At 49.4% G+C, this 19,582-nt stretch overlaps 1 protein-coding gene across 1 annotated transcript in view; it reads left to right on the top strand.

The window, feature by feature from the left end:
• Positions 1–18,818, top strand: part of MARCO (macrophage receptor with collagenous structure) — a 19,734-nt gene extending 916 nt beyond the window's left edge. The window contains exons 3-15 of the mRNA XM_045287413.1: positions 699–797; positions 876–920; positions 3,788–3,832; positions 4,114–4,221; positions 7,479–7,577; positions 7,685–7,720; positions 8,186–8,275; positions 8,367–8,429; positions 12,966–13,010; positions 14,154–14,252; positions 16,757–16,801; positions 17,278–17,454; positions 18,540–18,818. Of these exons, the coding sequence (XP_045143348.1) occupies positions 699–797; positions 876–920; positions 3,788–3,832; positions 4,114–4,221; positions 7,479–7,577; positions 7,685–7,720; positions 8,186–8,275; positions 8,367–8,429; positions 12,966–13,010; positions 14,154–14,252; positions 16,757–16,801; positions 17,278–17,454; positions 18,540–18,670 (1,082 nt within the window). The 3' untranslated portion in view covers positions 18,671–18,818. The remainder of the gene's footprint in view (positions 1–698; positions 798–875; positions 921–3,787; positions 3,833–4,113; positions 4,222–7,478; positions 7,578–7,684; positions 7,721–8,185; positions 8,276–8,366; positions 8,430–12,965; positions 13,011–14,153; positions 14,253–16,756; positions 16,802–17,277; positions 17,455–18,539) is intronic.
• The last annotated feature ends 764 nt before the right edge of the window (positions 18,819–19,582 follow it).

Below are 19,582 nucleotides of genomic sequence, written 5' to 3'. Positions count from 1 at the left end.
GCGGGGGGCCCATTCTGGAACCCCTGACTGAGCTCTTCAAGACCAGACATTACCCACTTCGTGCCCCGGGGGGGTCAGCAGCAGGTTTTTGTGCCATTCTGTGTGTGTGTGTGTTCACTAATGTCTATAAAATAGCCAGTGCTCTCTTTCTCCACATCTCTCTCAGATTCTGTCTCTACTTTCCCCAGAGCCTCCCATTCTTCCTCTGAATGGTGCAGACGAAGAGCCCTGTCCTACCGGGACACCTGTGGGATCATCTGAGCTCCTGTCTCTAAAATCATAGAGAAGCACATTTGAGTTCCAGGAACGATCCTCCTATTTGTCCAGGGGCTTGTGTGTACAGTTTCCAAGTTGGGTGTGCACATGGTGACCCCAGGGCAGTCTGCCAGAACTGGCACACCCACCTCACTTTATTGTTGAAGAAGTTGAGATGCAACATAACTTGCACAAGGCTGTGAGGAGAAAGGGGTGGTGCTAATCTTAAATCCAGAGCTGTCTGACTCCATTTTTCTGGGACGATAGTGTCCATTCCATTGTTTTTGGAGGAGTGGGCTGTGAGATTCTTCTTGGGAACAGTTCTGTCTCCTTTCCTTTCATCCTGGATGCTAAGTGCGCGTTCGTTAAATGAATAACCAGTGCCTGAGTGGGTGGCATTTCCATACTGATGGGCCTCCTATCCTCTTCCTTGGCTCTTCCAGGTCAAAAGGGGGCCCCAGGTATGCCTGGGCCCCCCGGTCTGCCAGGGCCACCAGCCGAAAAGGGAGCCAAGGGCGCTGCAGGACTAAAGGGAGTCCCAGGTACGAGCCTCTGTCTCCTGGCCCTGTTACTCATGTCTCTTCTAGTTCAGGCCACTCTCTGAATTCCCTTTCTTTCAGGATCCCCGGGACTCCAAGGCCCACCAGGAATCAAAGGAGAGGCAGGTGAGAAGAAAATGGACAGCAAGCCTTTTCAAAGTGGGTCCAGCGGGCTTCTCACAGAGCCAATCCCGATGAGTCTGTGTGAGGGGGCCCCCCCCCTGTCTTGTGGGGCCTTAGTTGTGCTGTTGAAGCACTAGAAGTGTTCTCTCTCAGGAAGATCTGCAGTCGAGCCTCAGAAGCTGTAGCAGGCAGATGATTTGCTTTGCCTTGCGAGGAGCTGGAGGTGTGGGCTCTCTGATTTCTTCTCCGCCCTCAGAGTGCCAGCCTGGAGCCTCACTTGTGAAAGCCCAAATTCTTGGTGTGAGAGGCCATCTGCCTCCATTACAAACTGGCTCCGTGGCCTTCTGAATGTCCCTGTACTCAGTTTCTTTGTCGTAAAACGAGGCTAAGAATGCTTCACAGTATTGGTCAGATAGAATGGTTTTTAAAACATACGACAGTGGCTCAAACGTATTAGTTTTCGTCTTTTAGGCTATAGCTTGGACTATAGACAGCGTGTTCCTAATGACAACAGCTTAGTTTATCCAGTGCAGGGGACCTGAGCTGTCCCTCACCTGGCACCAGAATCAACACCCAGGCAACGTGGCTCTCACCGTTCGCTCCACTTCACTGCGCCTGCTCCATTCCACCACACTCTATTCTGCACTCTCACCCTGCCGACTGCCGAGTGACTAGAGGCTGCTGGGAAGTAAATAAAGACGCAAAGACAATCAGACTGTCATTACGAGGGAAAGAACTCATGAGTGGGAAGATTTGTGAAAAATTCCAGGATATGAAGGAGTCTCCAGTTCTCTGGGCAGAAAATACAACTGGTTATAGGAATCTAGTAGCTCCACACAGGAAACTTTTCAGGAGAGAAAATCAACTTTTTTTAGGAACTGATTTTTGGAGGGAATTTAATAGAATGGGTCCTAAAGAGTCTATTGGTACAAGTCTCCTGCAGGGCATTTGAAAGGAAGAGAGAGGAGTCCCATGCGCTGGGGTGGGTGTTGATGATACCAGGGGAGGAGTTTATGGTACCGTGAGAGACTGGGCATTCTAAAGGAGAATATGTATGACCTTGCAGCACATGTGCACTGGAACATGCACACGCAAATACACTCATACATGCACACACACGCACATGCACACTTGAATACTCATACACACCCATGCAGTCATGCATAAACACACACAGGCATGTACACTCACACACATCCTTGTGCAAGCATCTATTGGTGCTTGTGCATGCACTCATACACTGGTGCCCATGTACACACTCACACACTGGTGCTTGTCCACACACTCACGCACTGGTGTGCATGCATGCACTTGTGCACCAGTGCACATGCACACACCCACACACTAATGGTTGTACACACACTCAAAGGCCTGTGCTCGCGCACACACCCACGCACTGGTACTCCTACACACACCCACACACCGGTGCCTGTGCACACACTCATGCACTGGTGCACATGCATGCACTCGTGCACTGGTCCACAAGCACACACTCACGCAGTGGTGCTCGCACACACTCACACACTAGTTATTGTACACACTAGTGCTCATGCACACGCTCATACACCAGTGCTTATGCACGCACACTAGTGTGTGTACACACTCATACACTGGTGCTTGTGCACACACTCACACACTGATGCCTGTGTACACACCCACACTAGTGTTCATGCACACATACTAGTCCTTGTGCACACTCACACACCGGTGCTCGCGCACACACTCATGCGCACACTGTCGTCTTCTTGCCAAGGAAAAGGGAAGGCAGATTGGGTGCACATAACTCACGGCCACGCCGCATGTACTAGGAGCCATCCTAAAAGACCATGCCATCAGGCTGCCCAGCCCTGGCCCTCAGCTCCTCCCTGCCCTGCAGGAAGAACAGAGCTGCCAGTCTCCCTTTCTCTTCAAGACACTTCAAGGTTGTCACCTGCACTCGATGGCTCTGACGACCGTTCCTCACCTGCAGGCAGGACTCGGAACAAGGCCGTGAAACCCCACTGCAGTCAGGCAATGCTGGCTTTACCCAAATGTTCAAGTCAGATGAAAAAAGACAGTTTCAGTGGAACTGAATGGGAGCATGGCATTCAGAGACTTATCTGTAGTCTTCCCGCCCTGCCCTCTACTCTGGGTACCACTGACATACCGGGGTAGAGCCATAGGAAATAGCATCTCCCTGCAGGGGGGCCTTACTGTAACCCCACCCCATCCCTCTTTCTTTCTTTCTCTCCCTTCCCTTTCTTACTCTGCTCCCTGGATCCCTCAGTCCACTTTAGACTCTGTGCCTTACTCCGCCCCTCCATGGGGCTTCCTGGACCCTCTTTCTTCCACATAGGGATCCCACCGCCCACTGTCTCTACTCCACAGTCCAGCCCACAAATACTGTGCCAAGTGGAAGGAAGCCATCATTTCTCAGACTTCCCTGAAGTCTTAATGGTGCACCTGTTAGTTCCCAGCCCAGCCCATTTCACAGATTAAAAACACGGAGATAGGGAATACTTAAGTGACTTTTCTAAAGCCTGTCAGCCTGATGAACAACAGAGTCATGATTCATATCAATGCTACAGGTTTTCTTCCACGCTCCTATGGAATGCCATTTCCAGGCACTGCATACTCCATGCCTGGGGAGAAAGAAAACATTGTTTAAGAGTGCCAGGAACTCAGTTGTATGTACCTGTGTGGAGAGGGAGAGGGAGAGAATGAGAGACTGAAAGATGGAGAAACAAAAGAGAGACAGAGCCATCTCTATACTTGAGTCTGTGTCCCTGGAGGATTGGGGCTGTGCCTCTTGCCCAAGAGGAATCCTCTAGCAGCCTGCTAATGGAGGGACTCAGACCACAGTGATTGAATTCTTCTTTTTCTTTCTGCAGGCCTCCAAGGACCCTCGGGTGCTCCCGGGAAGCCAGGACCCACTGGTAATTGCATTTCTTGCCTCAGGATCCAAGACACTCAGCCAGTGCCCAAGCATCCCCCTGTCTACATCCCAACTCTGTCTCCAGTCTCTTGAGTCCCATTTCTGGGGAGGCATCGGTTAACCCAAGAGACCTCATCAAGATCATCCAAGAGATGAGTCCACATAGCCCCTACCTCCTCTAGGGTACCCTTCTTTTCCCCGCAGAGTGCTCTCTTCCTGGTTGCCTAAGAGCCTGTCTGAGGAGGGACAGGAGGGGTTCACCTTACTGGTCTCTCTTCCTAGGTATCGCAGGACCTCCAGGAGAGAAAGGCAGCAAAGGCGATGGGGGGCTCATTGGTCCAAGAGGGGACAGTGGAGTTAAAGGAGACAAAGGAGAGCTGGGTCTTCCAGGTAAGGCTGAGGTGGGGTTTTTTTGCTGGCTGGGAGGTCTGAGGGGCTGTGCCCTCACTGGGGACATGGCCACTCACGCAGTGTCCACAGAGGGCGGAGCAGGGTTTGTCTGCAGGTGTGGGCTGTGTGTCTTTAAGATGAGCTCCGTTAGCCAGGGGCACATCCGATATCCTGAAATATTTGGAAGCCACCCATGAGAGATCGAAAAAAGACTTGTGTGTGTTTCCCAGCAGAAGAATGAGAACCACCTGGGTCGAGGAAAGGGAAGAGCAATTGTGTAAGGATGGGGTGGCCTGCAGTGAAATGATGCAAGCCCATTTACTGGGGCCACAGGCTTCTTTCTGGCAATATTGAAGCGAGGATTCGTCAGCCTCTAGGCAAATGATTGGAGCGTTGACCCCGAGGATTGTTCCAGAGCTGACACCGAGCAGCTCTCTTTGCAGGCAGGGGAAGGATGTCTAAACTTCCTTCAGACTTACCAGCCCCAGAGAAAGAATTGCCAGTCAGGCCTTTGCCCCCTAGCTCTTTGCCCTCTAAGTCTGAGTCATTCTGCCTGCCATCCCCCCTGGAACTCCGGCCACCAGGGGTCACAGTGTCCACACCCCAACTCCGACACGGAAATGGGATGTTCAGCCAGGAGAAATTGAGCAGTTTCAGTTCTCTAGAAATTGGTTCCCTGCCTCCTCTTCTGCCCAGACTTCCTCTGTCAAGTTCACAAGGTCTCTCTGACAAACGACTTGCCTAGTCTCCTTTCAGCCTCGGCACTCGATGGGGCCAAACAAAACCTGGTCCCAGTGGGATTGCAATTCTACCTCCTTCGCCCAGCCAGCTGATAATGCGACATACGGTCCGGTGGTTTCCAGCAGACAAAGCCACTCTCCTCACGCCACCTCTTAGCTCTCATGGGAATCTTGAAACTCCAAAAGAGGCCATGGAGGCAAACTCCAAGCCTTTCACTGATAAGACCCTGCTTTCCTCGCCAACATGGTCTCCTCTGATGGAGACACGAGAAGTTGTAGCAACACTGATGCCACCCAGATCTTTCGATGGCCAAGCAAACAATTGCATCATTTTTTGGTTCTGGCCCAAACTGAGAGTGCAACAAACAATGTCTGTTGTTGTTATTGTTAGCTACGCCTGTGTAGGTTCCAACTCATGGGAACTGTTCTCATAAGAGAACAGAATGCTACCTGATCCTGTACCTGCTTCACAATCACTGACATGTTTTAGTCTAGTGGGACAATGGAGTCCTGGTGTTGCAGTGGTTAAATCACTCGACCAGTAACCAAAAGTTCAGTGGTCGCACCTACCAGCTGGTCCAGGGAAGAAAAATGTGGCAGTCGGCCTTTGTAAAGATTTACACTATTGGAAACCCTGTGGGGAAATTCTGCTCGGCCCTACAGTGTTTCCATAAGTCAGAATTGACTCGGCAACTGTTAAGTTTTTGTTGGGCAAGGCTTTGTTGTGACCCACAAGGCGTTCATGGACTGCTTTTTAAAAGAAGATCACCAGGCCTTTCCTCCTAGTTCTCTGAGCCTGGATGCTCCATTGCCATCTGTCCACCTTCTCGTATTTGAAATAAAAAATGGCATAATGCCCAGGTGGGCAGTGGGACATATACCTACAAGGACATAATTGCCAGCCATGCTAATAAGTGCACATTCATCATTCCCACAAATGGCTGGGCACTGTCATCTGTGCTGTTATTTTTCCAGAATATATATCTTTTATTTCAGAAAGTGTGCGTTTTATACACACATAAGCACATTCAAGCTGAGAGAAATCGTGTGCTTGCTGTTCGCTGTCATCACGTCAGCCCTGTCCTCATCGATAAGTGAACAAAGCCAGGGCCGGCCCTGCGCATCTTCATGGCCATTAGGCTCTGGGTGTCCACTGCTGTGGCTTTTAGGTCACCCCATTCCCATGATTCCCGTTTTCACAGGCCCCCTGTTTTACCAAATAGGTTGTGCTTTACTAGCGATTGGTCTTTCCTAATGACATGTTCGAAGCAAGTCAATTGAATTCTTGCCATCTTTGATTCTAAGGAACATAATTGGTTCTATTTCCTCTAGGACTACTTCTAAAGAATTTAACAGCGCATTGACCAAACTTCTTACACACATCATTCAATGCAAATGACATAGGGAAGAGTATGAAAAAAAATAGTCCTGTTTATTTAAAAGTTTAAGCAATAGCTAGCTCCTTTAGGGGGAAGCAAACAAACAGACCTATTTGATAAAAATGGCGATTTTGGTACATGTTTCCACCCTGACGCACATCTGTGCGACTTGCCCCATGATGTAAGAGGCCGCAACGGTAGCTTTTGGCTCCCACCAGGCAACAGCTATTCTCCAACTCCCCAAACATGTCACCGCTCTTCATTCCCAAGCTGCTCACCGAACTTGATTCACGAAGGTTCCCACACTTAGAACCAGAACCCTCTGCAGGCTTTCTGTGCGCAGGCGCCTGTCTCTCCTTCATTCAGACCGTCTTCCCCACTTCCGCCTTCATTGGAGAAAAGCCGGCCACCGTTCTAGATTTCGCTCCCTTTCCTATTGCCTTGAAAATGATAGAATGAAGAAAAAAATGCCTCTTAACAAACTTCTACCCCAACAAGCCAATTCACGCAATTGATACGCACCGAGCAGTGGCACAAAAGCAGGGAGGAGTAGCAGAGGACCGAGGAGAGGACAGGCTGGGATGTGCCCCGATGCTGATGACAAACGGAACATCTGAAACCCTTGGAACCAGGGGCGTCTGCACCTGACCTGGGGCAGAGAGATGAGATGCTGCAATGTGCCTCTCTCTCCACCCACGGCTCAGCGTTTCTATTCTTTTCAACCTTTGGGATCTCTTTCCTCGATCGTTCAGATTTCCCTGTGCAAGGTTTATTTTTTTAAAAAAACCATTCCCCTAAATGGGGACGTTAAGATGAACCTGACTGTGCTGACTGAGCTGGGAGACCAGAGGGCTGTGCGGGGCTCTGAGGGGCCAGCTTCAGGGCCTGAGGCTGAGTAAATGGTTAGGGTCAAGCATGTCCAATCTCTGGCATCAACCCTCTAAGAGTTTATGGCTTGGCTCTGAGGCAAAGCGGAGCACTGTTAAAGGACAGGGGGTTATGTTTTCCATTTCTAAGCATCCTAGGGAGACCCAAGGAGTTTTGAGTTTAGAAGGGGATTGGGGTAGGTATGTTAGAATTGGGTTACCCTGCTGGGTGTACCCCCCTGAAACTTGATGATGATTTCTTAACTTTTCAGGCAGCAAAGGGGACATGGGTAAGAAAGGAGACATGGGGGCCATGGGAGCCCGTGGAGACCCAGGGAGTAAAGGTGACTCTGGGATACCAGGCCCACCAGGTAAGCAACCACCTGGTCAGGTTCAATGACCTGTAGATGTCACGATTTTTTTGCCCAACTGAAGCAGAAGAGAAACAAAAGTTGCTAAAATTCCTTCTTCCTCTTAGGTCAACCTGGCTCCCCTGGAATCAAAGGCGACCAAGGTACACACTGGGAACCTGGCCATCATTCTAAGGCCCATTGTTGCTGTCAATCCCATGATCCCTCGTCGCTTATTCACTGTAATATGAACCCGTAGAACAGCTTGAGCATCATCGGGAGTTGCTTAGAAAGCTGGTCTCTCCTGCAAGGAACCACCGAGCACCACACAGAGGCTAAATTGAGCTTTCTCTTGAGATCTTTGCCCCACCCTGACACCCAGAAGTGTGGAACTGGGCACTCCCTAGTAAGTCCACAAGTCCCAAACTGGGTAGCAGTGAGTGGAAACAATTCATAAATAGTCAGCACCTTGGAGATTTCCCTCCCACGAATTGCGTTTTCGAGACCAGGACTGGTTTGTGGTCTCTAAAGAGTGATGTTGAAAAAGTTACTGAGTGATGGGAACAGGGGGAAGGGTAGCCAGGTCCTCTGAAAGCACTTCAGCCTTGCAACTGTTGCCTACCTTTCAGGACAGCCAGGATCGCAAGGCCCTCCAGGTGTGGCAGGGTCCCTGGGTCCCAAGGGAGATCCTGGCAGGACTGGCCTCACTGGGCTAACAGGTAAGGTGTTGGGTCCTGAGGTGGATGAGGAGAGAAGCCTCCGGATCCCCTGAGCCCAGAGCTTACCCACCTTATTCAATCTGTTCTCCAGGACCACCGGGGCCACCAGGGAGTCCGGGAGCTGTGGGGCTAAAAGGAAGCAAAGGAGACAAAGGTACCGAAGGCATGGTGGCGCCAGGGTGGTTGCTGGTATGCAGGATGGACAGGGGCAAGGGCTTTTGTTCCCGGATAGGACCGTGAGAAGAAGGCAGGAGGTCTCTGGTGCCTAAGGTTCTCTGCTGCTTCAGAAAGAGATTAAAGAGAGAATTTCCAGCCTCGGAGGGCCCCTGAGCTCAAGGTTCTGAGCTGGTTTTCCTTCTGCTCAGGGTTCTGATAAACTCCAAATGCCCAGACCCAAACTCCAACACTGGGGAGGTGAGCAGTGCACCCGCCCTACCATCTCCGTGTTTCTCAGCCGTGTGCATGGTTTCCTCTCTCCCAAGGTCAGGGCTCTGCCTTTCGTCAGTTGGACTAGAAGCTTCCTCTTGCACATTATACCAGAGGACCTGCCCACACTAAGGGAGTGCACAGACTAAATCGTAGCATTGTGTTAATTTTGTCCATCCATCAATATGTCCTGAGCACCTGTTCTAGGCTCATTCGTTAAAAAAAGTCTGGGACACTAGACTAGGCCCCAGGGGATATAGGAAACCCAGTGTCTGCACTCAGATTCCAGTGTGGTGTAGGAGACAGACAGACAGCCCCACCCAAACAGTGTCAGATACACTGCAATGTGTGCATTTGCCTGGAGGACTCCCTGTGGCATTCTGGTCAGAAGAGGTCGTAATAAGGACAGGGTTATGTGTAAAGTTGTCTGGGGAACTGGCCCCCCAGGCCCCCCTCTTTGCTAGCGTGCAGGATCGTAGACAATGGTGTCAGACAACGGGATCCCCTTGCCCCAGGTAGTGCTGCAGACTCCCACCAGAGTAGGTCCTTCCCAGTTAAAACTGATGAGTAGATGGGCTGATTCATTCATTCATTCTTTAAGAAAATGTTACGTAATTCTTAGATACTTCGCGGTCTGGTGAGCTGGCAAACAGACCAGTGCAGCAGTGGAGTGAGAATTTGAGCTCAGTCTTGGAGAATGAAGGAAGGTTGACCAGACAGTGGTGGTGAGAGAAGCCTAGACTGGGGAAACAGAGCAGGTGAACTCACAGAAGCGTGAGGGTGGCTCTGTGTAGATTAGTGATCCTGGAGGAGGGGTAGGAAGTAGGCCGGAGGGGTAGGCAGTGCCATTTTCTGGTGAGTTGTGGACTCTGGACCTGTGAACTTTTGTGGTTTTCCTAAAGACTGTGAGAAGCCATGGAATGAGTCACCCTTTCCACACCTTCTCTTGGTCATTTCAATCTCTCTCTCTCTCTCTCTCTCTCTCTCTCTCTCTCTCTCTCTCTCTCGTGTGTGTGTGTGTGTGTGTGTGTGTGGTGGTATGGGGATGGTGTCTGCTATTTGATGATGGCTGAAAGCCAGGTCTTCTCTTAATGGGACATAATACATACTCATCAGTTTTAGGACAGTGGTATTCCCCCAACTAAAGATACAATGGTGTTTGTCCAGGTTTGAATATATCAAGCCAGCTTTTCAAATGGATGCATTCCCCAATTTGTAAATAAAGTCGTTTATCTCTCAAAAGAATGTCTAACTTCTTTGAATGACAATGGAGAAATACCCAGGGATTGGCTTCACCTGGATAACAGGTAGATCTCACCATTATTGTACAATAATTATAGAAGCAAAAGTTCGCTCGATGATTCTTGCTCTGTGCTTGAACTTGATTCTCCTGATCTTATTTCATCTACCCATGCACATGAAAAGTAAGTTGTATTATCCCCAAGGATGTAACACTTTTGCTCAAGGGCTCATGGGATTTGGTCCTGAAGTCTGATTGCAAAATCTATACTTTTCCTGATGTTGTATAGCACAACAAAGAGTAAATGATTTCAGAGAAGTTAGATTTGCCCTGGCTTCCATCTTGCACTTGGGGAGGTGCCTGAGGAGCCAGGAGCAGTACTTGACCTCTCTGGGCCTGGCTCTTCTCATCTGTGAATCGGGACGACTTGTCAAGAAAGCCCAGGTCTCTGTCAGCTCCGCAGCACTCTGGGCTTGAAATGGGGGATTCCCCTTGGAGCAAGACCAGTATAAACATTTTATTGGTGCCCTAAGCAGTCGGGGGGCATGTTGCTTTCTAAGTTGCTTATTTTTTGAGGGTAGGTCTTATGTCTCTAGATAAAACTCCTGCCAAGAAATGTTTTGAACTCTTTGCATGGTTCGTCTGTGAATACCCAGAAAAAGTAAGTTTGTATGTGATTAAGAGAAACACACTCGCATCAATTTCCTTTAAAAATGAAGCTCTGGGTCCCAGTTTCCACCCTTTCTCCCAGCCTCAAGGATAGATCAGTGAAGGAGCAAGAACAAGGGCTACAGGGTACCATTGACTGAGCAGTTTCTCGTGTCTACAGGACTCACTTGGTACAAATGGCCATTTCAGTCTCGTAGCTGACCCACAAAGCAACAAGAAAACTCACACAAGGAGACACTGAAGCTGAGGGTGGGGGACAACTTACTCAGGCCACAAAGACAACATAAGGTAGAGACAGGACTCAAGTCTAATCTGTCTGCCTCTACAACCAAGCGCTCGATTGTCTCAGGAGAAACACCATCCATCAGGGAGGGCCAGGACCAGCACAGACCACACTTGTGAGCCAAATCCGTTTTCCAGGGGCTGACCTCAAAGACACCCCTAGCCTTTCGAAAAGCCAACCCCAACCCCGTTGTTCCCTAATCAATGCCCGCCGGGATCCTTCCAGCACCTCCTTCTGCTGCCATGACCTGCATCCTCAGCTGTCTGAGCTTCTTCCCCAGGGAGTGCTAGGGGCTTAGGTTTTCCTTGTTCATTATCCTGAATAGACTGGCCAGGTCCCATCTCTTGCTGTCTCTTGTCGAGCACACAGTAGGTGTTCAGAAAGCCCCCTCAAGCTTGAATGGACGTAGGAGGCAGGGACCGGCCTGACAGGAAATCGGCCATGAGGATGGACATTCTCGGCGGCGTCTGGAGAGAGTTCAAGGGTGGGTCTGTGCTGCGGAGGGTGTGTCATGGGAGGAAAACCCGTGAAAACATTTTCCTGAGCACAGCCCCACACAGAGCTGCCGGCGCTCCTGCCCTCACCTTCTAGTAGCATCGACTCATAGTCAAGCGCACGCTTGGCTTTTTCCAAGGTTGTGCGACCATCTTGGGGGGTCCTCTTTGTCTAAGATTTAAGTGCCAATCAATAATCAATATTCTTCTAAGATGTAAGTGCCCGTCAATATTAGCACTTAAAAATCAAGCGATCCTGGTGTTGCTAACCCAACAAGTGGTTATCGCAGAGGGACCCAGAAGGGAGCTGTGGGCTGAATGGGTTTTCCACAGCATTTACTGAGTGAGAAGATGGACCGGTAAAAGCAACAAAAGGAAAGAAGGATTTCCCCATGAGAACTATAGATCAGGGCATCGTGAATGGTTGCAGTCCTTGTTGTCTCTTGTTCTGGACCTGAATGGGACCAGTTGGCCTCTCTGAGCACCAAATAAGGAGCCTTGGTTAAACCCTTCGCTGCTAACTCAAAGGTAATGGTTCAAACCCACCAGCCACCCAAGGAAGAAAGCTCTGTAAAGCCTTCGAGACCCCCAGGACAGTTCAACTCTCTCCTGTAGAGTCATTATGAGTCAGAATTAACTTGATGGCAATCAGCTTGTTTTTGTTATCCGGGCCATGCAGAAATAACTCCAAATACGTCTGTAGCATCTATTATGGGAAGGGTCCTTGGTGGTGCTGTGGTGGGTTACGCGCCGGGCTGCTAACCACAGGTCAAGCAGTTCAAACCCACAGCTGCTCCACAGGTGAACGAGGAAGTGTCTGCTCTCAGCAACAGGGAGGGGTAAGAACCATACGTGTTGGAGGGGAAGAACCCTACGTGACAAGGGCATGCTGTAATTCCATTTCTTGAGATGGGCCGTGTAACATTTCTTTAAAAACAAAAGAAGCTAAATAACCCCTCCAGATTCCTTATCCTTCGAGCCTAGGCAGCGGTCTGAGTGGCTTAAGTTAAAAAAAGGAAAAGAGGAGGGAAAATAACACTGAAATGGGCTTGGAGTCTTCAGTGACAAACAAGTTCATAACAAACAAACAAACAAAGGTCTCTCCATGAGTTGAATCAATGGCATGGGATGGAGTCCGACTGTGGGTAAGTTTCCAAAGCACCCGGTAGCCACTCCATGATTTTTATTTTGAAAACCAATATAATGTTATTTTTTAAAATACCTCCTAATTATCATCCAGTAGTGATCTTCCCTTCCAGCCTCAAGGAATGGGATTGGAGTTAGACTCCCAAACAGGTGATCACTGGGTAGAAAGACCAGCCATTACGTCTGGGGCCCATCAAAGCCAGACTTCACTCAGAGCATTTCTGTTTCACCCCCCTCTGCTCATCCCATTTATCTACAGCCTGTCTCCTTTAATTCTCTGCTAAAGAGCCTTTCAACAATCGTGGAGAACCAATGTATCTTTCTTACTGCATTCATCAGACAAAAGGTAGAGGTTGTCTAAGATTAAAAGTGTCTAATGTCTAAGTGTTATTATCTTCTTTCCCCACCTCCCTTTTTTTGTTTTGATCTTAGGACTTCAAGGACAGATAGGAGCAAAAGGAGAATCCGGAGTGCCAGGTAAAGGGCTTGTTTCATTGGAATTTCTTAGAATGAGGACTGGGAGGCCTGCTCTCTCAGAGGGCAGAGCTTGTGGACAGAATGTTCCGCTGTGTGACCTTCCTCCCCAAATTGCCATACCCACGCCCATTTGAGGCTAATAATACTCCAGGACTCTGTCCTCGGTCGCACCTTTGGAGAGTGACATGAATTCACTCTCCTAAGGGGAACAGGGTATTGAAGGGGAAGGAAAATTCTCAGAGGGCTGGTGGGGGCTCCGGGCAGGGCAGCTAGACCCCACGGAGCTGCAAACCTTCCTCTCGAGTCTCCGATGAAAGCAGAAAGTTGTGCCTCCCCAAATCAGCTGTGACCCACTTCTGTGGATCTCCCCCGTGGTCCTTCAGGAGTCACTGCACTGTGCAAGCACTTCAGACACTCAACAGCCATCGGAAGGGTTAGAGGTTGGGGCCCACCCAGAAGCACCATCAAAGGCCTGGTGGTTTCCTTCTACCCTCCAGCCACTGAAAACCTTGCGGAGCGCGGTTTTACTCTGGGTTTGCTCCATGACAACTGGTTTGATTTGGCTTGGTTTGGGGGGCCCTCACGCCTTGTCTCTCCTCTCCCTGCAGCTTTTAATGAGACTGTTGTTGCTCTCACCCTCCTTCCCTGAGCCGTTGATGAGAGTTGGCTGCCGAGCTCACGTGCCACACCCTCTATTCCTAGCCCTGTCCACAGTCCTGCCTGGATGGGTGCTAAAGCATGGCTTCTTCAACCAATGTTCGAACAATGCTTCTGGTCTCATGATCTAGAGATTTCCTGCTATCTGATCTCGTTCAACTTGAGGGGTGGAGACCTAGAAACCATCTAGCATATCCTCCCAGCATGGCTAGAATTTCCACACAATAATGTTAGCTGGGGACCAAACCCCTCTAAAATCCTGCAAGCTCTTTGCCAGCATATCCTCAATCCACATCGAGGCGGGAGTCAGAGGTCTTCACCATACCCTTAGTTGAACCAAATATATAGGCTGAATATTCAAGCAGTCCATTCAAGGGGGAAAGGTCTATTAAGCAAGGCCAATTCACTCCTTAAACACAGAAGCCCTCGGATTCTCATTGGAAAGAGACACAAAATGCTGATGGAGATGATCTACCTCCTCTCCAGGTCTTGCAGGCCTGAAGGGAGACAAGGGAAGCCCGGGGACAGCAGGCCTCAAGGGTGTGCCTGGACCGGCTGGCCAGAAGGGAGTTCCAGGAGCGAAAGGTAAGCTCTGATCTTAAGAACCCAGGCAGGTAGAAAGAACTCTGGTGATGTAGCGGGTTACACATTGAGATGCTAACTACAAGGTCAGCCATTCAAGCCCACCAGTTGCTCCCCAGGAGGAGGGTGAGGCTGTCAACTCCTGTAAAGATTTAGTCCCACAAACCCAAAGAGGCAGTTCTGCTCTGCCCGATGAGGTCACGCGGTCACTATGAGTTGGCGTCAACTTGATGTCCGTTTGTTTGGGGTGTTTTCGGAGGAAGGTAGAGGTTTCAAGGGTTCAACTAGCAGGGTTCACAGCTCTGAGCACACAGGTATGAGTAAAGCATGGCCTTGGACCTGAGCAAGGCAGGTGCTTGGACTGCTACCACACCCACCAATGCTGCTGCCACACCAGACAGTTTCCATGTCTGACTGGATCTTTGCATAAAGAACACATGCCATGCCATTCCAGGCCTCTGGTCTGTTGAATGCCAGGGGCCATGGTGGTTCTGTGGTAGAATTAGGAAGGGTTACCCAAATAAAACCGGAATTGCGCTGGGCAGAGTGGAGTTTTGTAGTACACATTTTTCCCACTAGGCGACCATCCAGCCACTCCTTCTGAGTTAGTGCACCCAGTGGCATCACCTGGGAAGGTTCTCTCTGGTCACAGTGAATTTTTTCATAAAAGCACTCTCATTCTAACCTTGTTTTTGTGATGGGTGATTTAAGAGAACAGCATGTAGCTGTGGAATTTTGCTTCCTGCTTGGGAAAAATGTTGCAGAAACTGTTGAACACAGCCTACAAGGACAGTGCTATGGGAGAAACTCAAGTGTATTCGTGGTTTTCTCATTTCAAGAAAGGTAAAATGGTGATTGATGACAAACCTCATTCTGGACATCTGTCAACATCCCAAACAGACAAAAATGTCGACTAGTAGTGCGTTTGGGGTTCATTTCACTAGGTCAGACGTTAATCAAACTTTCTATTTAAAGGTTCTGAAAAAGATTGCATAACACTGTGTGCCCAAAAAAGGCTTGATTTGTGGCAGATGGGACTGGTTTTGCCACCATGACAATGCACCTGCTCACACATCCATCTCAGTGCACCAGTTTTTGGTAAACTGGCACCCTGATGCTTCTCTTGTCCCATGAACCTTACTCACTTGACCTCACTCTGTGTGACTTCTTTTTGTTTTGGAGAATGAAGAGGGACATGAAAGGACAGGATTTGATGACTTAGAAGAGGTGAAGGAAAAAATGAGGGAGTTTGAAAAATGTTTCGGGTGCAGTATAACACTGACAAAGTAACTTTCCTCTAGTTACTTTAATGCTTTCTTCCCCCCACTATCATGAACCCTATTCTACCTTACAAATACGGCTAGACCAGAGCGTGTACACTGGTATAGATAAGAGCCCCCAAAACACAGGGAATTCAGGACAGATAAACCTCCCAGGACCAGAAATGAGAGTAGCAATACCAGGAAGGGAAGGAGAGGTAGGAGGAGAAAGGGGGAACTGATCTCAATGATCTACATATAATCCCCTCCCACCCCAAGGGGGACAGAAATAGAAAAAAAATGGATGAAGGGAGACAGCAGGCGGTGTAAGACATGAACAAAATTTTAAATAAACTATCAAGTGTTCATGATGGAGGGAGGGTGGGGGAGAAGGAAAATGTGCTGATACCAAGGGCTCAAATAGAAAGAAAATGTTTTGAAAATGAAGATGGCAACATATGTACAAACGTGCTTGACACAGTGGATGTATGTATGGATTGTGATAAGAGTTGCACAAACCCCCAATAAAAAGATTTAAATGATAAATAAATAAATAAAATATCTTAATGGAAAACATTGAATAATACTTGACAAAAACAATTAAACTGCTATTAAAAATTTTCAAAGGAAAGAAAAAAATATTTTAAAAAATGGAATTACATATTTGATGAATGTATTAAGTGTCATGGATAAGGTTGTTTTGTAAAAAAATGTTTAAATACATAGCTTTGGGGGGAAATCCATTTTGGGGGGTATCCCCTCTTACCCCTTTCCTGGCAGAAGATGCCAGTTTGATTCTCGGACAATGTGCAGCCCCACCTGTGTGTCAGCAAAGGTTCGTGGTTTCCCATGAATTTGAACACGTTTTCTCGAAGTGTCCAGACTAAGACAGAGGAGGAAGAAAAACTTAGTGATCTCCCTGTGAAAACTGAGCCAATGAAACGTGATTAAAGGATGGCTCACTGTCGTGGGAACCCATTACGTGTGGAGTCATCATGGATTGGGGGACAACTTGGTGGCAGCCAACAAGGACACGCTACCTTCAGTCCTCCCTGCTGCAGCGTAGGCTGCTTTCCTCTGGTGCCATCCCTGGAGCCCATGCCACACACAGCCTCCATGATGCCAGTGCGCCGGGCAAAACTGTCGAAGCTAGCCTGGCCTCTCTTCCCACTGCGGACAAAGGAGTGCAAGGGGAGCCCAGCTTGGGCCCCTTCAAATTACGTGCCTGTGTGTTTTCCCTCATGACAGGGTCTTCTGGGCAACAAGGGATAAAAGGAGAAAAAGGTCAAAAAGGTAATGGCTATTTCTAATCTCTTTAATTTGTCTTTGGGGTCAATTTTGTACTTGGAAATGGGGTGTGTGGCTGGGAAGCGGTCTTTTTTCTCTAAGAAATGTATCATCTGGGGAAAAGCCCATGGCATAGAAGGAGCATCGTGCAACTTCCTTCCTGCCTTCCTCCCCCGCACCCCCTTCCTCTCCTCTCCATCTTTGACCCCTTCCTTCTACCCCACCCTCCAGCCCCTGACACCCTGCTTTTCTTTATTTCCACAAGACAAGGGAGTCTAGCCAGCTCTGTTGGCACTGGTGTCCCACCGCTGCCCTGGGTGTGCAGAGGGGTAGTGATGGGGTCTTCTGGGCTCTCATGCCAGCCCGGGAGGCCAGCCCAGTTCCCAGTCTGGGCATCTCTTCATGACAGTATAAAGAAACCCTCTGTGGTGGGCCAAGCCCGGGCTGGTTTCCTCCCCTCTTCCATGTGCTTCCTCACCCAGGTGAGGCCCAGGCATATGTCAGGATCATCGGTGCCCAGGGTCAAGGACGGGCTGAAGTCTACTATGAAGGCATCTGGGGGACCATCTGCGATGATGACTGGGGCAATTCTGATGCCACGGTGTTCTGCCGCATGCTGGGCTACACCTCGGGCAAAGCAATTTTCAATGTGCCAGCTGGTGAGTGAGTCATCTGCCAGGGGCCCCTTTCTTCAAGGTGCTTGGGTGGCCCTCTCTCGTTGGTTGGGTGTTGAGACTGTGATGGCAAGCGGCTCAGAGTGGTTTGGATTAACAAAGCGCTGGTCCAAGCAGTTGGAAACGCCTGTCGCTAGGGGCTCCAGACCTCCCCAGCAGAGGCTGGCTTGAGGACCAATGCCAGTTCACATCCCTACAGCCCAAATGAGGGTTTGGAAGGGGCGACCTTCCAAAGGACAATTTGGGGCTGGTGCTGGAAGGATGAAGAAAGGAGACAGACAAACAGTAGAGGTTCATTGCCGCTGCCTGGGAACTCAAAGCCCCAACCACTGAGAGCCATTGCTTTTAATGAGACGGTGGGAAGAGACAAGGAAAGAGACATAGGCCGGTTCCAAAAGCAGCGTGAGGAAAGGGTCTGGGGGTACCAGACAGGCAGCCCTATGTTTTTCAGCCCTAGGTGCAAAGTTTTAACAGAGTCATAAGCCCCTTTCTTTGGCCATAAGAGCTCTTGAAGCACAGATGTTAAAGTGTCCCCCCCTGCCCCCCCAACTACTTTTTGCCCCTGCTCAACCCCCAAACACATTCCTGCTTGTTCATCTGAGTCCTTTAAAATGAACCTTTTCCCTCTCCTTTACGCCTGTTGGTTTTACCCTAGGGTAAATCACTCTAATCAAATAGTATATCTGTTATCCTCTGAATGCTTGATCGGAAGTCCATTCTATCAGAAGGAAAGGGGCTTGAGAGAGGTGGAGTGGCTTAAAACCAGGGGTCTGACTTAATGAAAAAGGCATTTGAGCAAGAATTGCACATTAGCCGGGGAATAAGTGGAATGTCCAGAGACCCCTAGGAGGAGGGGTCAAATAGTGTGTGGATTCAGTGCTAAGAACCTGGATGAGACGTTTGCCAAAGGGCCGAAAGCAAGATGGAGACCAGTGAGTATGAAAGAGGGGCTGGGAGCAGCACCAGGTGTCTGAAGGGATGTGGGAGAAACCACTGACCGAGCCCAGTGGAAGCTTCTCCTCTGCTCTGGTTCTAATCCCAGCCCTGGCCTCTGCTCCTTCCGCATCAAGGCACTGGGCAGATCTGGCTGGATAACGTTGCATGCAGTGGGTTGGAGAACAGCCTGTGGCTCTGCAGCAAGAACAGCTGGGGCTCTCACAACTGCAACCACAGCGAGGACGCAGGGGTGGCGTGCAGCTGACCCTCCTCCGCCTCCTCAGCTCGGCCGCCGCCCCTGCGGCACCGGTGCTCCGACGTGCAGCCCTGCAAAGGCTGCAACTCGCAAGGCGTCTCGGGAGCAGTAGGGCAGATGCTGGGGGAGGGATCATTAATAAAACACAAAGTATTAACGGGTGATGTCATTGCCTTGACTAATGTCACAGCGTTAGTGCCCACATCCTTTATTTGATACCCCGTTGAACTGGTGCCCATGTGCTCACACACGCACCGGCGTGCACACACACAACACACAATTTGTGGCCGTATGGAGGTTGACGAACACAAGGGGCCTTTCCGTTGCATGCAGGAAGTGATGTTCGTTTGTCAAATTTGGTCTAGAGCATCCTTTAAATCATGCAGATATAGCAGGAGATAGAGCAACGCCTAGTGTTTCCTCTCCAGCAGCGGAATTGTTTTCCATTTCTTTGGCCAGAAATCAAATTGGCTTGTCTTTCAAATCATGCTGTATGATAGATATGAATTGTACCTTTAAGCACACAAATTCGTTCTCATTAGGATATGAGCTCTATAAATGCGGGGGGGGGGGGGGTGTCTTTTTTATTCACCCCTGTGTCCCTGTCACTTAGAACAGTAGGAGCTCAGTAAATATTTGTTAAAGGAACAGCTGCATTAATAAAGAAGGTGGAGGAATGCACTCTCTCTGAAGACCTGGCTCCCCTTGCAAGCTTCCCCAGAGATGGCAGTCTCTGAGCAGGCTCACATGCCCTTTCTCTGTTTCTCCATCTCTTGGTGGGGTCTCTCCTGAAGAAAACTCGTGATGCTTGTATGTATTGTCTATAGAAAGAGACTGATATCAAGCAATGGTTTACCCAGGGGTAGAAATAGGTCAGTCCAGTCCTGTTCAAGTCAGACTCCTCCTGACCCATGGAAACAG

The sequence above is a fragment of the Echinops telfairi genome, unplaced genomic scaffold (assembly GCF_000313985.2).
Source record: "Echinops telfairi isolate 266 unplaced genomic scaffold, ASM31398v2 ScPeMD7_15;HRSCAF=58, whole genome shotgun sequence".
Taxonomy (NCBI): domain Eukaryota; kingdom Metazoa; phylum Chordata; class Mammalia; order Afrosoricida; family Tenrecidae; genus Echinops; species Echinops telfairi.
Note: the sequence above shows the minus strand (reverse complement) of the source record. Positions and strands in the feature narration are given on the sequence as shown.